Source organism: Alexandromys fortis, unplaced genomic scaffold (assembly GCF_014885135.2).
Source record: "Alexandromys fortis isolate MF-2015 unplaced genomic scaffold, M_Fortis_MF-2015_v1.1 scaffold_22, whole genome shotgun sequence".
Classification (NCBI taxonomy): Eukaryota; Metazoa; Chordata; class Mammalia; order Rodentia; family Cricetidae; genus Alexandromys; species Alexandromys fortis.
In genome coordinates, this window is record NW_026067900.1 from 4694081 (window position 1) to 4712701 (window position 18621).

General features: G+C 36.6%; 1 protein-coding gene across 1 annotated transcript in view; it reads left to right on the forward strand.

Moving 5' to 3' along the window:
* The window catches only part of Adam10 (ADAM metallopeptidase domain 10), a 103116-nt gene that overhangs the window by 75263 nt on the left and 9232 nt on the right, over window positions 1–18621 (forward strand). The window contains exons 9-14 of the mRNA XM_050125616.1: window positions 3068–3231; window positions 9212–9395; window positions 14488–14638; window positions 15598–15781; window positions 16561–16669; window positions 17463–17683. Coding sequence (XP_049981573.1) covers window positions 3068–3231; window positions 9212–9395; window positions 14488–14638; window positions 15598–15781; window positions 16561–16669; window positions 17463–17683 — 1013 coding nt within the window. The remainder of the gene's footprint in view (window positions 1–3067; window positions 3232–9211; window positions 9396–14487; window positions 14639–15597; window positions 15782–16560; window positions 16670–17462; window positions 17684–18621) is intronic.

Here is an 18621-nt window from a genome sequence, read left to right on the forward strand (position 1 = left end):
GGATTACAAGTAAAACCTTTAAGTTAGATAGCTCTCACCTTCATTCTATTGCATTTCATTTCCTGAACCTCTTTAACACACCTCTGACATAGTTTTGTTGAGTTGTGTTCTGTCCTGTAATAACCTGTCTTGGTGTATCAGATAAGTGAACATGGCTGTAGCTTTCTCAGTTGGTTACTGCTTTTGATTTGAATGAAAAAACATTCCTCATTCTGTTCACAGGTTTTCTCTGTGATTACTCTGCAGCATAACCTTACATAATGTAAAGTAGTTACTGAGCTTGAGTTAGAGTCAACTTAGCGAAATGTTAGATCTCTAATTGATTTTCTAGTATGTCAAAACTAGTTGCAGTATTTAAAAACCATAGTTTATAAAATAAAATTTAGTATCTTATTTTTTTCCTGTGTGATTTGAGTTGCTCCAGTATATGCTATTAGTCTATAATTTTATTAAACTCAAGACTCAGAACAGTTGTTTAGGAGGTTAAGCAATATATAAATCACAGAGACTGTATTTAAGAAGCATATTCTTGGTTGGGCGATGGTGGCGCACGCCTTTAATCCTAGCACTCGGGAGGCAGAGGCAGGCGGATCTCTGTGAGTTCGAGACCAGCCTGGTCTACAGAGCTAGTTCCAGGACAGGCTCCAAAGCCACAGAGAAACCCTGTCTCAAAAAACCAAAANAAAAAAAAAAAAAAAAAAAAAAAAAAAAAAAAAAAAAAGCATATATATTCTCAGACTTATATATGATCTTGCCTTAAGTTAGTTAAACCTAAAAAATACAGAAATATGTCGGGTTTGTTTTTTTTTAAATGTGCCTATTTACTCTTTTTTCTTTTTAACTGTTGTGCAGTGTGGAGTCTTCTGTGCCTGGTTCAAGTTTAGCAGGAGTTATTTTGTATCAGTTTCACATAACAATTCTTCACCAAGACAGGATATTAATTTACTCCTTGCTCAGAGTTAATGTGTGGTGTATAATTGTTGTAGAGTACTTACTCATAAATTTAATTTCCTAGTTCCTAGAATGATGTAACCTTCAGAAAAAGAACAGAAAGGATCAAACAGTCATAAATTACCTTCTGTTTTCTCTGTTGTTTCCTTGCAGAAAAGGGTGTAGAGAGAGACCATCATGAAAGCTGTCCGTGCTTTGTGGGCTAACTCTGCACTTGGCTTAGTCTTCACTTTCCTTTTCCATGAAATGCATTATGATTTCAGTTTGCTAAATCCTAACAGTTTTTCAAATTTATGTGTGTTGCCATATATTTAATAGGATTAAAGCAATAGATTTTTGTTGCTTTTGTGAGGACATGGGAACAAAACAAGGTCTTATTAGGCTAGTTTTGAACTTATTATTCTCTTGCTTCAATTTCTTGAATGCTAAGATTACAGGTATATTCTGCTATGCCTGGCTGTAATCATGCCATTTTTGCAGTTCTGTTTCCAGTTGCCTTCTATTAAATGTTTTATCAGGAATTTAAAACATTAGACTTTTAAATGGCTTAGTAAAATGTTTGTATCCTAGTGTGTTGAAACTAAAATGAAATAATTTGATTATCAGAATATTTTAATCAATTTGATTTTGTCTTTTAAAATACTGGGGCGGGGGTGATGGCTCAGTGGTTAAGAACACTGAACTGCTCCCAGCACCCATATCAAGTGACTAACAGCCACCTTTTAACTGTAACCCTAGGGATCTGGTACCCTCTTTTGACTTCTATATGTACCCACACATGTGTGCATGCTCACCTCCCCACATATATAAAATTAAAAATGTATCTTTAAAAATAATACTAAATAAAAAAACTGTTTATTTAAATAGTAAATTTTTGTGATGCTAAGAACCAAATCCAGGATCTTGGCACCTGAGCTACGTTCTTTTAAATGTGAACATAGACTAAAGAATTTCTTAAAATGTTTATAAAGTTAAAAAAAAGAATAAACATGATGACATATGTTTGTAACTGTATTTGGGAGTCTGAGATGAAGTGAATGACAGATGGCCAGCTAAGTAGATTTTTCTCGATTTTTTTTCCTTTTATTTCTTGTAACTGCCTTTGGCTATGAATATATTGTCATTTTGGTCTTGAACTCCAGAATTCTTGTTAATGAAAAGACAAACTACAAAATAGGTTACTCTGCTTACTATAAGTAATTTCTTTTAAAATTTGAAAATGAATTCAGGGAACCTTGCAAAATCATAATTCAGTTTTGTTTTTTTTTTTTAATTTCACAGCTGCTAAAGAGTTGTGTGACTAGTCCAGTAACCTTGTAGCAAACTAGATACTCATATTCTTCCGTATTTCCTTTCTTGCCTTTCCTTTCTTCCCACCTTCTCTCTACCCTTCTTTCTTTCATTTAATTTAATAAATCTTTAATTTATTTCTTAAATTCGTGTCATTTAGTGTTTCACCAGTAGAACTCTTGATAGATGCATTGAATCGAAGGACTGCCATCACATGCTAAATGCTCTTCTCTTTGTAGATGTGGCTTTTGCAGAATGTAATTAAGGATATTTTAACTTTTGTTTAATTGATAAGTTTTCCATTTAAAAGATGAAAGGATATATGCTTTGATTCAGTATAAATGTGTACGTATTCAAATTTAAAGAAAACATTTGTTTTGGTATGTTAATGACAGCAGAAACTTTGATGCCGAGAAACATGTAATTGTATTTTAAATGATTTTTTTAAATCTTGAACTACAGGAACTTTGGAGTATTTGAGTCATTTAGGTACCAGATGTATTTTACATTGAAAAGTATAAATGTAGGGGCTGGAGAGATGGCTCAGAGGTTAAGACCATTGCCTCCTCTTCCAAAGGTCCTGAGTTCAATTCCCAGCAATCACATGGTGGCTCACAACCATCTGTAATGGGGTCTGGTGCCCTCTTCTGGCCTGCAGCATACACACAGACAGAATATTGTATACATAATAAATAAAAAAAAAAGTATAAATGTTTTAACTCCATATAATGATTTCATTTACTGTTTACCCATTTTTTTGGATTGGAATAGATAACTAATTTAGACTTTTTACTTTATTTTATTATTTTTTAAAAATCTGAATTAGGAAGCTCTGGAGGAATATGTGAGAAAAGCAAGTTGTATTCAGATGGCAAGAAGAAGTCGTTGAATACTGGCATTATTACTGTTCAGAACTATGGCTCTCACGTGCCTCCTAAAGTCTCTCATATTACTTTTGCTCATGAAGTTGGACATAACTTTGGATCTCCAGTAAGTACAGCCTAATTATTAAAAAATTTAAAAAGTGATTAGCTTGACTTTTATTTCCAATGTATTTTGCTATACATGTAGTGTACAAATGAATGTTTAGTGTTAATGTCCCAGAGCACAGCGATGTAATTGACTATACTGAAAATAAGAATTCTGTGAAAGCACAGAATTTTATCTGGCTTCTTTGTGGGGAGACAAGTTTGAGATAGGGTCTCATGCAGCGTTGGCAGTCTTGTCCTGACCCTCCTGTCCCTGCTTCCCAAGATCTGTGGATGCACCAACCAGGCCTGACTCTGCCTGGCTCACTCAGACAGAAAGTGATCTGTTTGTATTTGCCGGTTCTGAAATAGTCACCAACACATAATACACTCAAATTTCTTTTCAATGAGTCTCTTTTTAATGATCTACTACATTGTATGATGTCTTTTAGCTTTGTTTCTGTTAAAGCAGTATTGTGATTTACTTGAGTGTATTTTTCTGTTGTGGAAATAGATTGATACTTTACACTTTCTTATGATAAATTTCTGATATACAGAAGAATAAATAGCATAATAGGCCATGTTCCCACCATGTAGAACAGGCTTTGGCAAGCTTTTCCCAAAGGGCCTATTTGAACATTTTTGTTAGGCTTTGGGGGTAACATTTTGTCTCATATTTCATGTTATGTGTTTCTCAGTTCTTCAAATATGGAAAGCCTTTCCTAGCTTAGGCTATGTAATAGCAGCTTATAGGTAATAGGGACTCATTTGCTGACCTCTGAGTCAGTTATCAAGATTTTGCCTCATCTGCTTTTTGCATTCCTTTCTTTTTCTTTGCTAAGATGTTTAAATTAAAACATCATTACATATTTTAAAAAAGGTTTCATATATAACCACAATATGATTATTGCACTTACAACAGCTGTCTTTCCTACCCTGCAACACTTGGTCCATTCTGATGATTTTTAAGTGCTCTAAAACATCTATTCAACTTAGAAGTAGGAAATAGTTAAAGATTATGTCTGCTTTTAATGGAGCTTATCAAGTGCATGTTTGGGGTAATTCCACTTGAAAACTATCTAAATTCATCTTACTTGAACCTTATCATATGTAAACATGGAATCATTTATTTTCATAATAATTTATTTAAAAAAAAGCAGGTGGTGGTACCACACACCTTTAATCCCAATGCTTGGGAAGCAGAGACAAGCAGATCTCTGTGAGTTCAAGGCCAGCCGGGTCTACAAGAGCTAGTTCCTTCCAGGACAGGCTCCAAAGCTACATAGAGAAACCGTGTCTCAAAAAACAAAACAAACAAACAAAAGGATAATTTGTTGGTTTTGAGGGCATAGGTCAATATAGAGTGCACGTGTAGCATACATGAAGCCCAGGGTTTAATTTCCAGCACCAAAATAAATAAACTAATAAAAATTTCATGAACTTGTGGTTTAAAATCTTGAAAGGCACGTCTGAGTTTTCTAAGTTTTTAAAATGCATTGTCTCAAACTTTTCTTGTCTAAGTCTCCATCAGAAAATGAGAAATTATTTTCAAAAGCGTTCTTAAAGTATCAGCAATAAGCAGAGGACTGATGTCAATGGTTATGGTGCAATTTCAGGTGCAAGGAAAAACATCCCTTCTTCACAGCCCCCTCCATTACAAGCCTTGCCAGAGGTGCTGTCATACCCTTTTTTTCCAATACCATTTTTTTTCACTGCCCTAAGGGCCTGGCTTATTTTGTTTTTGCTTATTTATTATTTTATTATGTATTTATTTATTTTGGAGACTGTGTAGACCATGTTGTTCTGTCACTCTCTGTATACCAGGCTGGCCTCAAACTCATGGCAGTCTGCCTGTCTCTTCTTCCTGAATGCTGGAGTTAAGGGCATACATACACCACCACACCTGACTGACCTGTTTTGCTTTAATGGTCATATAAACCTCCAAAGGAGCTCAAAATACAGATTCTTAGTGGAGTCTGAGTTTGTGTGTGTGTAGGCCAGAAGCCAATGTAAAGTTTCTTTCTCCATTACACTCCACCTTTTTTTTTTTTTTTTAAAGACAGGATATCTCACTGAATCTGGAGCTTGCCTTTTATCTAGTCTGACTGGTTGGCCTGTAAACCCCTGGGATTTGTCTGACTGCCAACTTATTGCCTTGTTCAACTTTGATGTGGGTTCTGGGAATCTAAACTCATGTTTGCATATTTGGGTGGGACTTTACTTGCTGAGCCACATCTCCCTAGTCCCCTCACTTCTCATCTTAATCTTTATCTGACTGCCAATGAATTTGGCATTTAGTAAATTAACATTATTGTTTATTTTATAAATTGTTTAATAGATAATTTGGTTCTTGTTCCTTGTCTGTTTTGCTAACCTCTTCCTCTCCTACTTGACTACTTTTAATGACCTTGCCATGCTTAATCACACTCTTTTTTTGTGCATGTTGTGAATTCTACATATGCATGGTAGCTACTTAATAAGTATTTATTAATGATTTATAGATGAGCTGGACATAAACTCCCAAACCTTTCCACCTTGACATCTTCCTCTGAAATCTCGTTCTGCCCGCTTCCTTCCTGCTATGTCTCTGTGCCACAGAATGTTACTTTCTCCCCGTGGTTTGCGATACTCTTTATATTCACTTTTACTATCCCAAATATTTATTGTGTATTTGTAAGCTGCTTTTTATAAATGTTGTAAAAAGCTGTAGTCACAAATGAGAAGGGTCCTACTTCTTAGTATGAGAAGTCTGAGGTATTTCTGCTTTTACCAGAGTGGTCTTTGTGCAAATCTAGCTCAAATCATGCCACTCTGACTTTATTTCTGTTGTGTGATGGATAATATTGCTGATAAGGTTTCTGTAGTACAAATAATAAAAACCCAGGGAAAAATATTGGGGTTCAACCTGAAGATCAGAAAAGCAAAGCAGCCAAGCCACTAGAGAGTTCTTACCTCTAAGAAATCCTCAGACTGAAAGAAAATGAGTTCCTGTCTCATCCTGTCTTATATTCCTCCCTAGTACTGGGATTAAGGTGTGAGATACCACTGCCTGGCCTCTAGTGGCTTGGTTTTACCTTCTGGTCTTCAGGCAAGCTTTATTTATTAAAATATAAATGAATTATCACTGCAGGTTTTCCTATCTTGTATTTAGGCCTTGACATAATTCAGTTCAAAGTATACATTCTATGTCGTCTCCTCTTACCTTTCAAAACCGATGTCTCTCCTGCTTCAGCCTACTTTACTTAGAAATCTTTTAAAAAATTATTTTTATATGTGTGTTTTGTCTGCATATGTCTGTGTACCAGATGGGTGCTTCAAGTCTATAGAGCAAAAGGTGTCAGAACTCTTAGAACTGGATTTTACAGATGGTTGTGAGCTACCATGTGGGTACTGAGAGCTGAACCCAGGTCTGCATGAACAGCAAGTGCTTCTAACTGCTACTATGAAATGCTCTGCAGCCATTAAAAAACTTAGACTCTTCAGTTCTTATCTTCCACGGGCACACTGAAACATAGATCATCAGTATTGATTTTTAAATACATTCTTAAATCTTTTTCTAAATTTCTATGAATATTTTCTCCTTTTTTCCCCCTCTTTGTTGCCACCCTCTTCCTCTTTCTATTTCTTCTTCTTTTCTTTGATAGGTTCTTACTGGATAGCTTAGGCTAACTTCAGACTTGTAATCTCTCTGCCTCAGCCTTTTTAATGCTGGGATTGCAGTCTATCCCACCAAAGGTAGCTTTTGAATTTAGGAAGTAGTTTTGTTGCTTTCTTTTCTTAACTGAAGTTGTAGTATACTTGTGAAACTTTACTCTTTATTTGAACTCTGAATCCTTTTGGCTTCTAGTCAGAGTAGTCCTTTGTGTATATGTCTGTATTAGGGGAGTGGGGAGTCTTTTTACTTCTTTGTTTGTCAGTTTTGTTCCTGTATCTGAAGTGGCAAATAGTAAGCATCCTTGTTTACAATCTGTTTTCTTTCTATAAGCATTGATGAGATCTGTTACACCATTCCTGAATAAATTAAAACTAGGCAGGTAGGTCACAATTTGCTGTTTTTAAGAATGTAACTCTCACCGGGCAGTGATGGAACATGCCTTTTATCCCAGCACTTGGGTGGCAGAGGCAATGAATCTCTGTGAGTTTGAGGACAGCCTGGTCCACAGAGCAAGTTCCAGGACAGGCTCCAAAGCTACAGAGAAACCCTGTCTCCAAACAAACAAAAAATGTAACTCCTTGCAAAGAGGTTTGAATATTTTAGTACTTTATGTAGAATTGGGTACTCTAATATTTACTGCCTTGAAAGGTAGCAAGTGATTCTATGATCACATGAAGAGCTATGCTGTTTTGGAATCTTTTTTATTTCTGTTTCTAAATTTAAATGATGACACTCTTGTTAGTACCATACTTAATCAGAAACCAAATTGAATTGTAAGGAGCAGAACCATAAAGCAAGGTAATACTATGTTCAGAGCAAGTAGTTGCTAGAGGCTGAATCTGGGCTCAGGAGAAAAGCAGGGCAGATTTTGGAAGAGTAAGATTGGAATAGAGGTCTCTGATGAGAAAATATAAAAATCAAAGTGACCTAGTATGTATTGTTTTTGTCTGCAGAGAGTGGTGGTGTTGGTATTCAAACCAAGATTCAGTAGACTACAATTGCCATTTTAGTAGCTAGTATTTTTTGCCTCTTGCAATGATGAGTACCTTAATTCCTTGAGGATATTGTGTGTGAGGTTTGCTTTCAGTGTGTGAGTGTGAATATTGAGGGTAGTGTGTGTGTGTGTGTGTTACGTGCAATTGAATATGCACCTTTGTGTGTACATGTAGAAGTCAGGGGGATGGTGAGTGTTTTTCTCAATCACACTCAAGGTGAGTGCCTTGAGACAAGTTCTCTGAGCTAGAAGCTTGCCATTTGGGCTAGACTGGTCGTCTTGTGGACTCCTGGTATCTGTTTCTGTATTCCAGCAATGAGGTTATTACAGATAAGCATGACCATGTCTGGTTTTTATTTTTTTCTTAAAATTGTTATTATATTTTATCTATTTGTGTGTCTGTGTGTTCGCTTGTGTTCCATAGCATGTGAGTAGAAGTCAGAGAGCATGTGAGTTACTTGCATTTGGGTCCTGAGGATTAAATTTAAGTTGCCAAGCTTGGTGACCAGCACCTTTACCCCTTGAGCCATCTCTCTGATCTTGTGCCTGGCTTTTTTATGTGGGTCCCAGAGGTTTGAACAGAGGTCCTCTTGCATGCACAAATGTCTTACTCACCAAGGCATCTGCCAAACCCTGGGTTGTTTTAGTGCCCATGTACCAGGAAAGCAGGTGCTTCTGGGGCCCGCTACTTCATTCCAGTTCTGTACATTTTTCTTTGAGAAAATTCAGTCAGCTCTTCTGGTGCTTCTAATAACTGAATAAATTATTGGAACCAAAACCACTTCTGTGCGCGTGCTCATACATAGAACTCTGTCTCCTGTTTATTCTGTAAAGTAGTGTTTTGATCTCATGCCTTGAGTTTCTTAATTTCATTTAAAAGTAAAACTTGTGTTTCTGTCTCCACTCAGCATTTTACTCAGCTGTCTTTTGAACTGACTCATAAGGAAGCTGCCACTGCCTTGAGTTCTTATTCTGCCTTCCCCAGCACTGGTCTGGGTTTCATTTTCTTCTCTGCCTTCCTGAACCAGTTTTAGCATGTAATTTACCATGTATTTTAATAAATGCTAAGTAATCCATATTATTACTGCCAACCTTAGAAGCGTCTTTTCAATATCTTTATGATGGTGTATGTTCAGTTCTAGTCCCTAATTACAAAGCTCTAAGATAGTTTATGTTTAGACCTTCAGTTTTCCTTCTTGAGCAAGTGCCACCATCCTAGGCAGTTGTTAGATCCCCTTCCTCAAGGAAAGTATAACTTCCACTGTTCTTCTGATGAGAGAATTCCACTTAAGCAGATGACCTGGAAACCCTATTTTACTTCCTATTAATGTTACATCATATTCTATTTGGCAGCATGATTCTGGAACAGAGTGCACACCAGGAGAGTCTAAGAACTTAGGACAAAAAGAAAATGGTAATTATATCATGTATGCAAGAGCAACGTCTGGGGACAAACTTAACAACAACAAATTTTCACTCTGCAGTATTAGAAACATAAGCCAAGTGCTTGAGAAGAAGAGAAACAACTGTTTTGTTGGTATGTATATTTCTCAATATTTTAATTATTAACTTTTTCACACACTATGGCATGTATGTGGAGGTCAGAAGACACCTTGCTGGAGTCAGTTCTCTCCTTTTACCATGTGGGTTCTGAGGATTGAATCTAGCTTGTCAAGCTTGGTGGTGTTTTTCCCTTGATGAGTCATCTTTTCAGCCCAAAATATTTAGACATTCAGAAAACTAGAAAGAGTCTACTCTAAGAATATCTCCCATCTATGTTTTCCAATTAAGACTTTGCTGTATTTGCTTTATCAAAATGCTTAGGAATTTGTTTGCCCCTTTGGAACTGAGTTGCAGAAGAGTATTTTACATCTAAATACCAGCTTATATCTCAGTAGCTAGAGTTCAGTATTGTTTGAGTTTCTTCCTCCTTCCCTCTCATAAGTGAATTTCACTTTGTGTGTGTGTGTGTGTGTGTGTGTGTGTGTGAGAGAGAGAGAGAGAGAGAGAGAGAGAGAGAGAGAGAGAGAGAGATTTGACTGTATAGTGAACATCTTCACACCTCTTCTCTTCTCTTTTCTCACCTCATCTCCTCTTGTTCCCCTCGTTCTTCTAGATAGTTTTGCTTTTGTGTTCTTGTCACGATATGTACATGGTTTTATGTGTTTGTATAAAAGCTAGGAACTAGAAATGAGAAGACAATATGATACCTGTCTTTGTGACATTGATTTAATTCACTTAATATGATTATCTCCAGTTGCATCTGTTTTCCTGCAAACACCAAACACTGTCCTCCTCATATCTGACTGACTCCTTTGTGTATGTGCTGCATGGGTGTAATTCCAGCAGTTGGGAGGCAGAAACATGTGAAAGGTTGTGAGTTCAGTGCCATCCTGGTTTACATAGCAGGCTCCACGCCAGCCAGATAGCAAGACCCTGTCTCTAACCGAAGAACAACAATGAAAACAAATTAACAAACCAAAACCCAAAGTGTGTATATGTGAAGTTTTTTCATCTGTTCCTCTTGTTGGACACCCATATTAATTCCACAGCTGAGCTGTTGTGGATAGTGTGCAGTAAACAGGGATATATAAGTGCACAAGTCTTAATTGTACCATTTGGTGAATTTGGCAAATGTAAGTTTCCTGTGTAAACCAAGCAGCTCTGAAGATACAGAACATCATTTCTGTCAGTTCAGAAAGTTCTTTATTTCACTTTGCAGTCAGTCTCCTACAAGCAATTGCTAACTGATTGTTTAACCAGAAGTTGTTTGCCTGTTTTAAGATTTTATACAGATGGAATTCATAGCTTTTTCCCTTTATGGAATTTTAACTTCACAAGGTGTTTCAAGGTTCATCACAATGTTTTAACTGTGTATTGTAGGACTGATCTAGTTTACTCAATGTTCCTGTTGGTGGGCACAAAGAGAACTCATACAGTGTATGTTTTCTGGTTTTTTGGTGTGTGTGTGTGTGTGTGTGTGTGTCTAGCTTGTTTTCCTTAGCATAAGCTTTTCAAGTTTCCCCCCTGTAATAACATGTGTCACGACTCCACTCCTTTTTAAGGGCAAACAATATTCCACTGTGTAAGCATACCAGATTTTGGTCTTACATTCAGCTGTGTATCTCTCTTGTGATGTTTACCAGATTGCAAATATTCTGTCTAGTCTTAAAGTTTTTTTGTGCATCCTCCTTTTCCACAAGATTGTAAAATACTTGAATGTAAATATTGACGACTCATGGTCACTTTTGTATATAAAGAACATTTAAAGAAGGGTTGATGAATTGAGGAAGATTTCCAAATAAGTTTTGTCCCTACAAACAGAATAAGTTTTTAATACAGTTTTTATTGGAATAATTATAGATTCACGTACAGTTAGAATAAGCAGTAGGTACTTAGTACCTTCATTGGTAATAACTTTCAAGTAGGGTAGTATCATCAGTGTGATGATGTCATCAGTGCCCACTCCACACTCCTCACTCATATCTTCTCAGGGTGTTTGTTTCTTTTTACGTAATTTGAATGCATGTGTAGTTTTATGTCCCACCACCGCAGACAAGATCTGGAACAGTTCATCGGGTTAAGGATACACAGTGTTATCGGCTTATAACCACACCTGTTTACTTATAACCGCACCAAGCTGTCTCTTGCTATTCCCTGCCTACTGCACTAACAGTTTCTGTTTCTAAAGTACTGTCCTTTTGAAAATGTGTAGATGGAATTGTACGGTATATAGCTTTAGGGCATGCCTTTGTTCACTTAGAAGAATTCGCTAAAGATTTATCCAAATTTTATCAGTATTTTGTTCATTCTGTTGTTAAGAAGTACTCCTCAGTATCTAATGGATTGTTTAGTTATTCACTTGCTAAAAACAGCTCTGCTGGCTGTTTTTAGGGTTTTGTTTTTATCAATTAAATATCTATAAAATTCTTGTGGAGGATCTTTTGGGTGAACGCACTTTTTTTTATTCTTTTGATAAATACCTTAAGTCTAGTTAATAGACCATATAGTGATCACTTGTTTTGTTTTCTACAAAACTCCCAACTTTCTAGGGTGACTATACTATTTTACATTCTCATGATCTGGTTATGACTAGTCTCAGTCTTATCATCATCAGAGTCAGAATCTAGCATATTCACTATTTTTGGATCAATCTATTCTGGCAGGAGTGAGGAAATAGTTCCTTATTTTATTTTGCATTCCTCTGGTGACAGTGATGAACTTTTTCACACACAGCTTATTAGCTATCTTCTCTGGTGAGATGTTTGCTCATGTTTCTCAGCTATTTTCAAAATACGTTTGTTTGTTTTATCCATTGAGTTTTGGGATTTCTTCATATAATAACTGGTGGTTTTTCAGATAACTTGGAGAGTTTTTTGGTTATTCTTGGTGTAGAGTGCAATCTTCTTTATCTTTGTGTTCTAAGTGCTAGATTATAGCTGTGTAGCACTTTGCTGGACGCAGATAATGGTTTACACATGTTTTCTCACAGCCTGTAGTATATTGCTTTATCTTTGTCACAGAATCTCTGACTTTTTATTTTAAGACTTCCCCCCATAGGGTAGAATGACATTACACTGGTGCAATTATTTGTTACTGTCATTGGTGGTTGTTTTTCTGTCGCTTACTACTGTTAGTTCTTCATGTAGAATTGCCTTGTAGAGGGTAAGAGTTTTCACAATAAACTTTGAAGTTGATTATAACAATGGATGTATCGATTGGTATGTGTTAGGAAGAAGATTGGGTGTCAGATACTGCACATTTATTTTCTGATCTTTTCTCTTGAATTACTTGTCACATGAATGACAAAGTTACTGCTAGCCTTTTAAAAGTCAATGTTTTACTTAGTGTGGATGTTCTAGTCGTAGAGTCCAAAGACATCATATAAGGTCAGATAGTGGGCTGGAGTTTCAGTGATTGCTAAGATTTTCTTTAGTGAATTAAGAGCGAAAGTGTAAGTCTATCTTCTGGGAGTGGTTTTCACTCATCTGTGTCGTAAATGAGGCTGTGCTGGGCGTGGATTTCCTTCTATTCATTTAGTTCCCATTTTAAAACCTGAATTGGTGCATTAGAAAGAGAAGAACCTAAGATTTAAGATCCAAGAACACCTGGGCTTCATCTGTTTGACCATACTGGGGTATATGGCCTCTAGCAAGTCACAAGCCCCTTGGAAGTTAGTTTTGCTTACTAGAAAATAAAGGCATTTGATGCTTGTCATTCTCAGTAAATGGTAATGTCTTGAGGTGATTTTGTTATCTCACAAAGCAGCATTCCTAGTCTGATTCTTTTCCCCACATCATTTGTTTTAGTGGTGCTGGGGATTGAATCCACTACTCTAATTTCGAGCTTTAATGAGAACTTTAGAAGTTAAAGAAATCTATTGAAATTATCCACCAATTTTTAGACCAGACACTTTCTAACTCTTAATTATCTAAGATCTGTTCTTGTACTGTTAGGCTGCTTGGGATTATAGAGAGTATATTAATAATTAATAATTATTTTTTTCTCTTAAGAGACTTGGTCCATCAAGAAAAAAATAATGTAAATTTGAAAGTTCTTATTGACAATGTTAGGATCACTTTTTAAAAGTTATTCTATAGGACTGTCTAACTTCCTTAACAAATAAATGATGTAAAAATAAAGACAGGATGAACATATTCTATAGTAAAATAACTTAAGAATACATCATCTAAAGTTCCTGTGAGGGAAGGGTTGGAGTTAGGAGAGCCTTGTTTGAAACTTGATTTAATGACCAACTAATAGTTTAAGAAATTTGAACATTGATGGCTATTAGAAGCTTAGTTATTAAGCATCTTGCTGATTTTATTATCTGTGATAATGATATATAGTTAGGTTTATAAAAGGTTTGTCACATAGACATGCAGCCTGAACTACTTAAAGAACAACATATTAGGTGTGGTGATTTAAAAATGCTACAAATAAAAATGGAATAAGTAAGACAAGAGAAGCATACATGGGAGGTCATTGTACTTAGTTTCTTAATACTTTTATGTATGTTTGAAATTTTCTATAACAGATTTTCCCCTTTTCGCCTGGTTGAGAAAAACACTAACTTTAATTGCATATTATGACACACATGTGTAGTCAGCAAAGCTGTGATCTGGCCTACGTAGCAAGTTACTAGTTCTGTAAAGAATATAATAAGAAGGACCCATGAAATCAGTCCTCTCACTGTACAGAAACAGAGGCCCCCAAAGGGACCTGAGGTTTCATTGTTGGTAGTAAGCACTACCTTGCGTGAAAAACAGGTCTCCTGATTTTCTGTTTTTGCCTTACTTACTCATCAAAATTTCCTTTTTGGGGGGTTGGAGGTAAAGCTCTAAAGAGTTTGTGAATTTTATTTTATTTTTTATATTTATGGTATTTTGCCTACATGTGTGAGCCTGATTCCCTTGGAGGCCAGAAGATGGTGTAAGATCCCCTAGATCTTAAGTTATAGAGAGTCACAAGCTCCATGTGGGTGCTGGGAACTGAAATCAGGTCCTCAGGAAAGGCAGCAAGGGCTCTTAAATAAACCGTCATGCCATCTCTTCAGCCCTGAGTTTGTAAATTTTGAAGAAGATTAATGTGTATATACAGTGTTCATCTTGTCCTGTTACTTTCTTCAGAGTCCGGCCAGCCTATATGTGGAAATGGGATGGTGGAGCAAGGTGAAGAATGTGACTGTGGCTACAGTGACCAGTGTAAAGATGAGTGCTGCTTCGATGCTAACCAGCCGGAGGGGAAGAAATGCAAACTGAAGCCTGGCAAGCAGTGCAGGTACCTGCCTTGCCAACCCCACTGATGTGAACATGCCTGCAGGGTCACGCATAGCAGTTAGACAGATTTAATGCTGATGTCAAGAGATTCATAAGGCTATGGAAAATTTCCCTGCTTTGTTCTATTGTTATTTATTTTTCTGGACCATATCCTGTTGTTGACAATTGGAACAATTCATAATTTGGGCATTGAAAAAAAGAATATGAAAATGCTGCCCTTTAAAATACATATCAGGGGGCTGGAGAGATGGCTCAGTGGTTAAGAGCATTGCCTGCTCTTCCAAAGGTCCTGAGTTCAATTCCCGGCAACCACATGGTGGTTTATAACCATCTGTAATGAGGTCTGGTGCCCTCTTCTGGCCTGTAGACATATACACAGACAGAATATTGTATACATAATAAATAAATTAATTAAAAAAAGAATAATTATTAAAAAAAATAAAATAAAATACATATCATTTAGTTCCTAACTTTGAAAACATTACTATCTTCTGTCCAAATAGTATCTTAACTTGAAAGTATTAAGGTAAAATGGGGCATTAGGCTTCTGTGGTTTAGTGTCATGTAGTTATTTCTCTTGTCAAATGCAGTCGTGATTACAGCAATAGACCATAGTTTGCACAAACTTTTTAGATGGTTAGGCATGTATTCTAGTGCAGCTTTAGTGCAAAAATCTGTAAATTGACTAATATGTTAGTAGCTGTGGAAAAAAGCACTGAAAACTTTATTAATCCTGAATTCACTTCACAAAAAGGCTGAGTAAGAATGCTGACTGTCGTGTTTTTGACTGTGGAAACCAGATGCTTAATCATTTCTTTTACACTTGCTAGAATGTTCAAATAGAGTAGTTTGTTAGTAGTAATATTTGAAGTTGTGTTCCATCAATGTACTTACCATTTAAGATGATGTAAAAATCAGGCCCATCAAGAGATTTACTTTATTTCACTACTCTTCTCCTAGTCCAAGTCAAGGACCCTGCTGTACAGCACAGTGTACATTCAAGTCAAAGTCCGAGAAATGCCGGGATGATTCTGACTGTGCAAAGGAAGGCATATGCAATGGATTCACAGCTCTCTGCCCAGCGTCTGATCCCAAACCCAACTTTACAGACTGTAACAGGCATACGCAAGTGTGTATTAATGGGGTAAGTATTTGATTTAAGATGTTTTAAATTTAAATTTTATAGAGCCTCCTTTTTCAGAATAATAGTTGACACTGAAAGCTCCATAAGGTAACTACTTTGGGACTCCCATTCAATAATAACCCTATCTGTTCCCCCACAAATCCATGAATGTATAATGTATAATGTGACAATTGCTTGGTGGCATACAGTTAGTTCCTGACTCACCTTTCATCTTTGCAACCATATGTCTTTGGTATTCACAAGAGTACAACTTGGCATGTGGTGTTATCCGCACTGCTTTTAAGTTGTGTAAATTAATATTTCAGGAGCCTGAATAAAAGAGCTCATCTGGTCATTTTCTCTGAGTGTAAAATCTTTTGAGCTTCCATGGCTAAATGTTACTTTTTCTGCATAAAGAAAACTTATTTTTTTTTCTGCTTGTAGAGGAGTCACAATAACCAACACAAATGTGGAATGGCCTCTTTCTCTGCTTTTGTTTAGTTTTGTTTTTTTTTTTAATTTATTTAAAGGTTGCACAGCTTACTTTCATTCAGTCTCAGGTATATTTATGTTATATTATTGGTTCTGATCTGTGTTTTTGTTTTGTGGTGCCTGGGATCAGACCCAGGACCTTGTATGCGCCTGCAGTTGCTTGCCAGTGAGACTCATCTTTAGCCCTGTTGTTTATTATATTAAATATACCCACTTTATTATTTGACATCTGAAGCTTATACCTACCTGTTACTATGGACAGTAGTTTTGACTCCACAGATATTAAATAAAATTTGCCTTTCCCCCAGCAATGTGCAGGTTCTATCTGTGAGAAGTACGACTTGGAAGAGTGCACCTGTGCCAGCTCTGATGGCAAAGATGATAAAGAGTTATGCCATGTTTGCTGCATGAAGAAAAGTAAGGCTTTTTAATACATCAGCTTAAAGTCTACTTTCAAAATCTGTTATTTGCCATTAAGTTGTTTTTCATCCTTTGGGAATGAGGTTTATTAGGAGTAAGGACCCCAAGATCATGATTGAGCCTTTAAGTGAGCACAAGAAAGAAACAGCAATATCAGAAACACCTTAGCAGAGCCTTAAAAGGAAAGAGGGTTCCTTTAAAACGGGGAGAGGAGTGGGGGGAGGGGGAGAAGAGTGGGGGGAGGGGGAGAAGAGGGGGGGGGGGGGGAGGGAAATGGGAGGCTGGGAGGAGGCGGAAACTTTTTTTTTCTTATTCTCAATAAAAAAAAAAAACATGCAGAGGAGCGTTAGGTGAACTGCCATGAGAGTGGTGGCATGGGTGGAGCAGGGTAGGACAGAGAAGATCCCTGTCTTTAAGTTTCCCTTATTAAACTGATACACAATTTGGACAGATGCTTTCTAGCTAAATTGGTTCTCTTGAGAAAAATTTAAATGTAGCATTGTATTATAGTCCTTATAATGTTAAATGATGTATTAACCAAATCTTTTTAGCTTCAAGTAATAATTTATATAAACAAAGCTCAATGGTTTTAAAGCCATTGTGGGCATTAAATCAAGATTTAATGTTTGTTTATATTTGACATTTAAGGTAATTAATGATGTTACTCTGACAAACTTATATAGGTCTGTGTAATATGGGAATGAATTTAGGTAGTTTTGTCTTTCTTTTTGCTTTCCAAGATTGTCCCGCCAGGTATTCTGACCTCTGTGTTTGGAACTTCTTTTTCTAGTGGCTCCTTCAACTTGTGCCAGTACAGGGTCTTTGCAGTGGAGCAAGCAGTTCAGTGGTCGGACTATCACTCTGCAGCCGGGCTCTCCGTGTAATGACTTCAGAGGCTACTGTGATGTTTTCATGCGGTGCAGATTAGTAGATGCTGATGGTCCTCTAGCTAGGCTGAAAAAAGCAATTTTTAGTCCACAGCTCTATGAAAATATTGCGGAGTGGATTGTAGTAAGTATAGTCTTCATTCATAAAAACCTTAACTTAAAATGTTTGGGCTTAATTTTACTTGGGCAGTGGTCACCAGTGTTGGAGGAAGAACACTTGCCTATTCATATTAGAGTTACTGTATGTATAGTAACTCTGGTTCTTATTTCCTTTTGCAGTGATTGGGTTCTCCACCTGAATATCATTTAAAGCTCTGTTATATGTTCTAGGAGTCACTCTGCTTCCCTCTGCTGTTTACATTGTCTCTTGCAGGTGACTTCTGGTGGTACTTATATTAGTGTTTTCACTGGGCCTTTGGGAAAGTGCTACTTGATTTATGTATTTCTCTCCTGTTTCAGTGTAACAGGTACACTCATACATATATTTATTTATGTACTTTATATATATGAGTGTTTTGTCTGCATGTACATTTGTATGTACATCAGGAGGGGAGGAATACATGTATTTATGTACTGTATGTATATGAGTGTTTTGTCTGCATGTACATCAGAAGAGGGCATCGGTTCTTATGGAACTGCTGTTATAGATGGCTATAAGCCACCATGTGGTTGCTGGGAATTGAACTCAGGACCTCTGGAAGAGCAACCAGTGCTCTTAACTGCTGAGCCATCCCTCCAGCATCAGTTGCAATTTTCTTAAAGGATTGCTGAGATTAACCTAAATGTTCATGCTTTTCAAGTGATTTGTGTCGGACACATACTTGCAAGTAGTATGTTTAAGAATGTGCTATGCTCAAAATGGAGTAGTTTGCTTTGCAAATTGACTTAGAACTCAGACTCTCCCTTTTCCAAGGGTTATTACTTTTTTTTTTAAAGTAGATTTAATGAAAGATCCTTTTCTGTGAATTAGCACTGAGAATGTTCTTATCTTATATTCTGGAATAGATTAATTCTGAATTTATACAGGTTTGCTGTACATGAGTGAGTGTAATGGGTATCTTT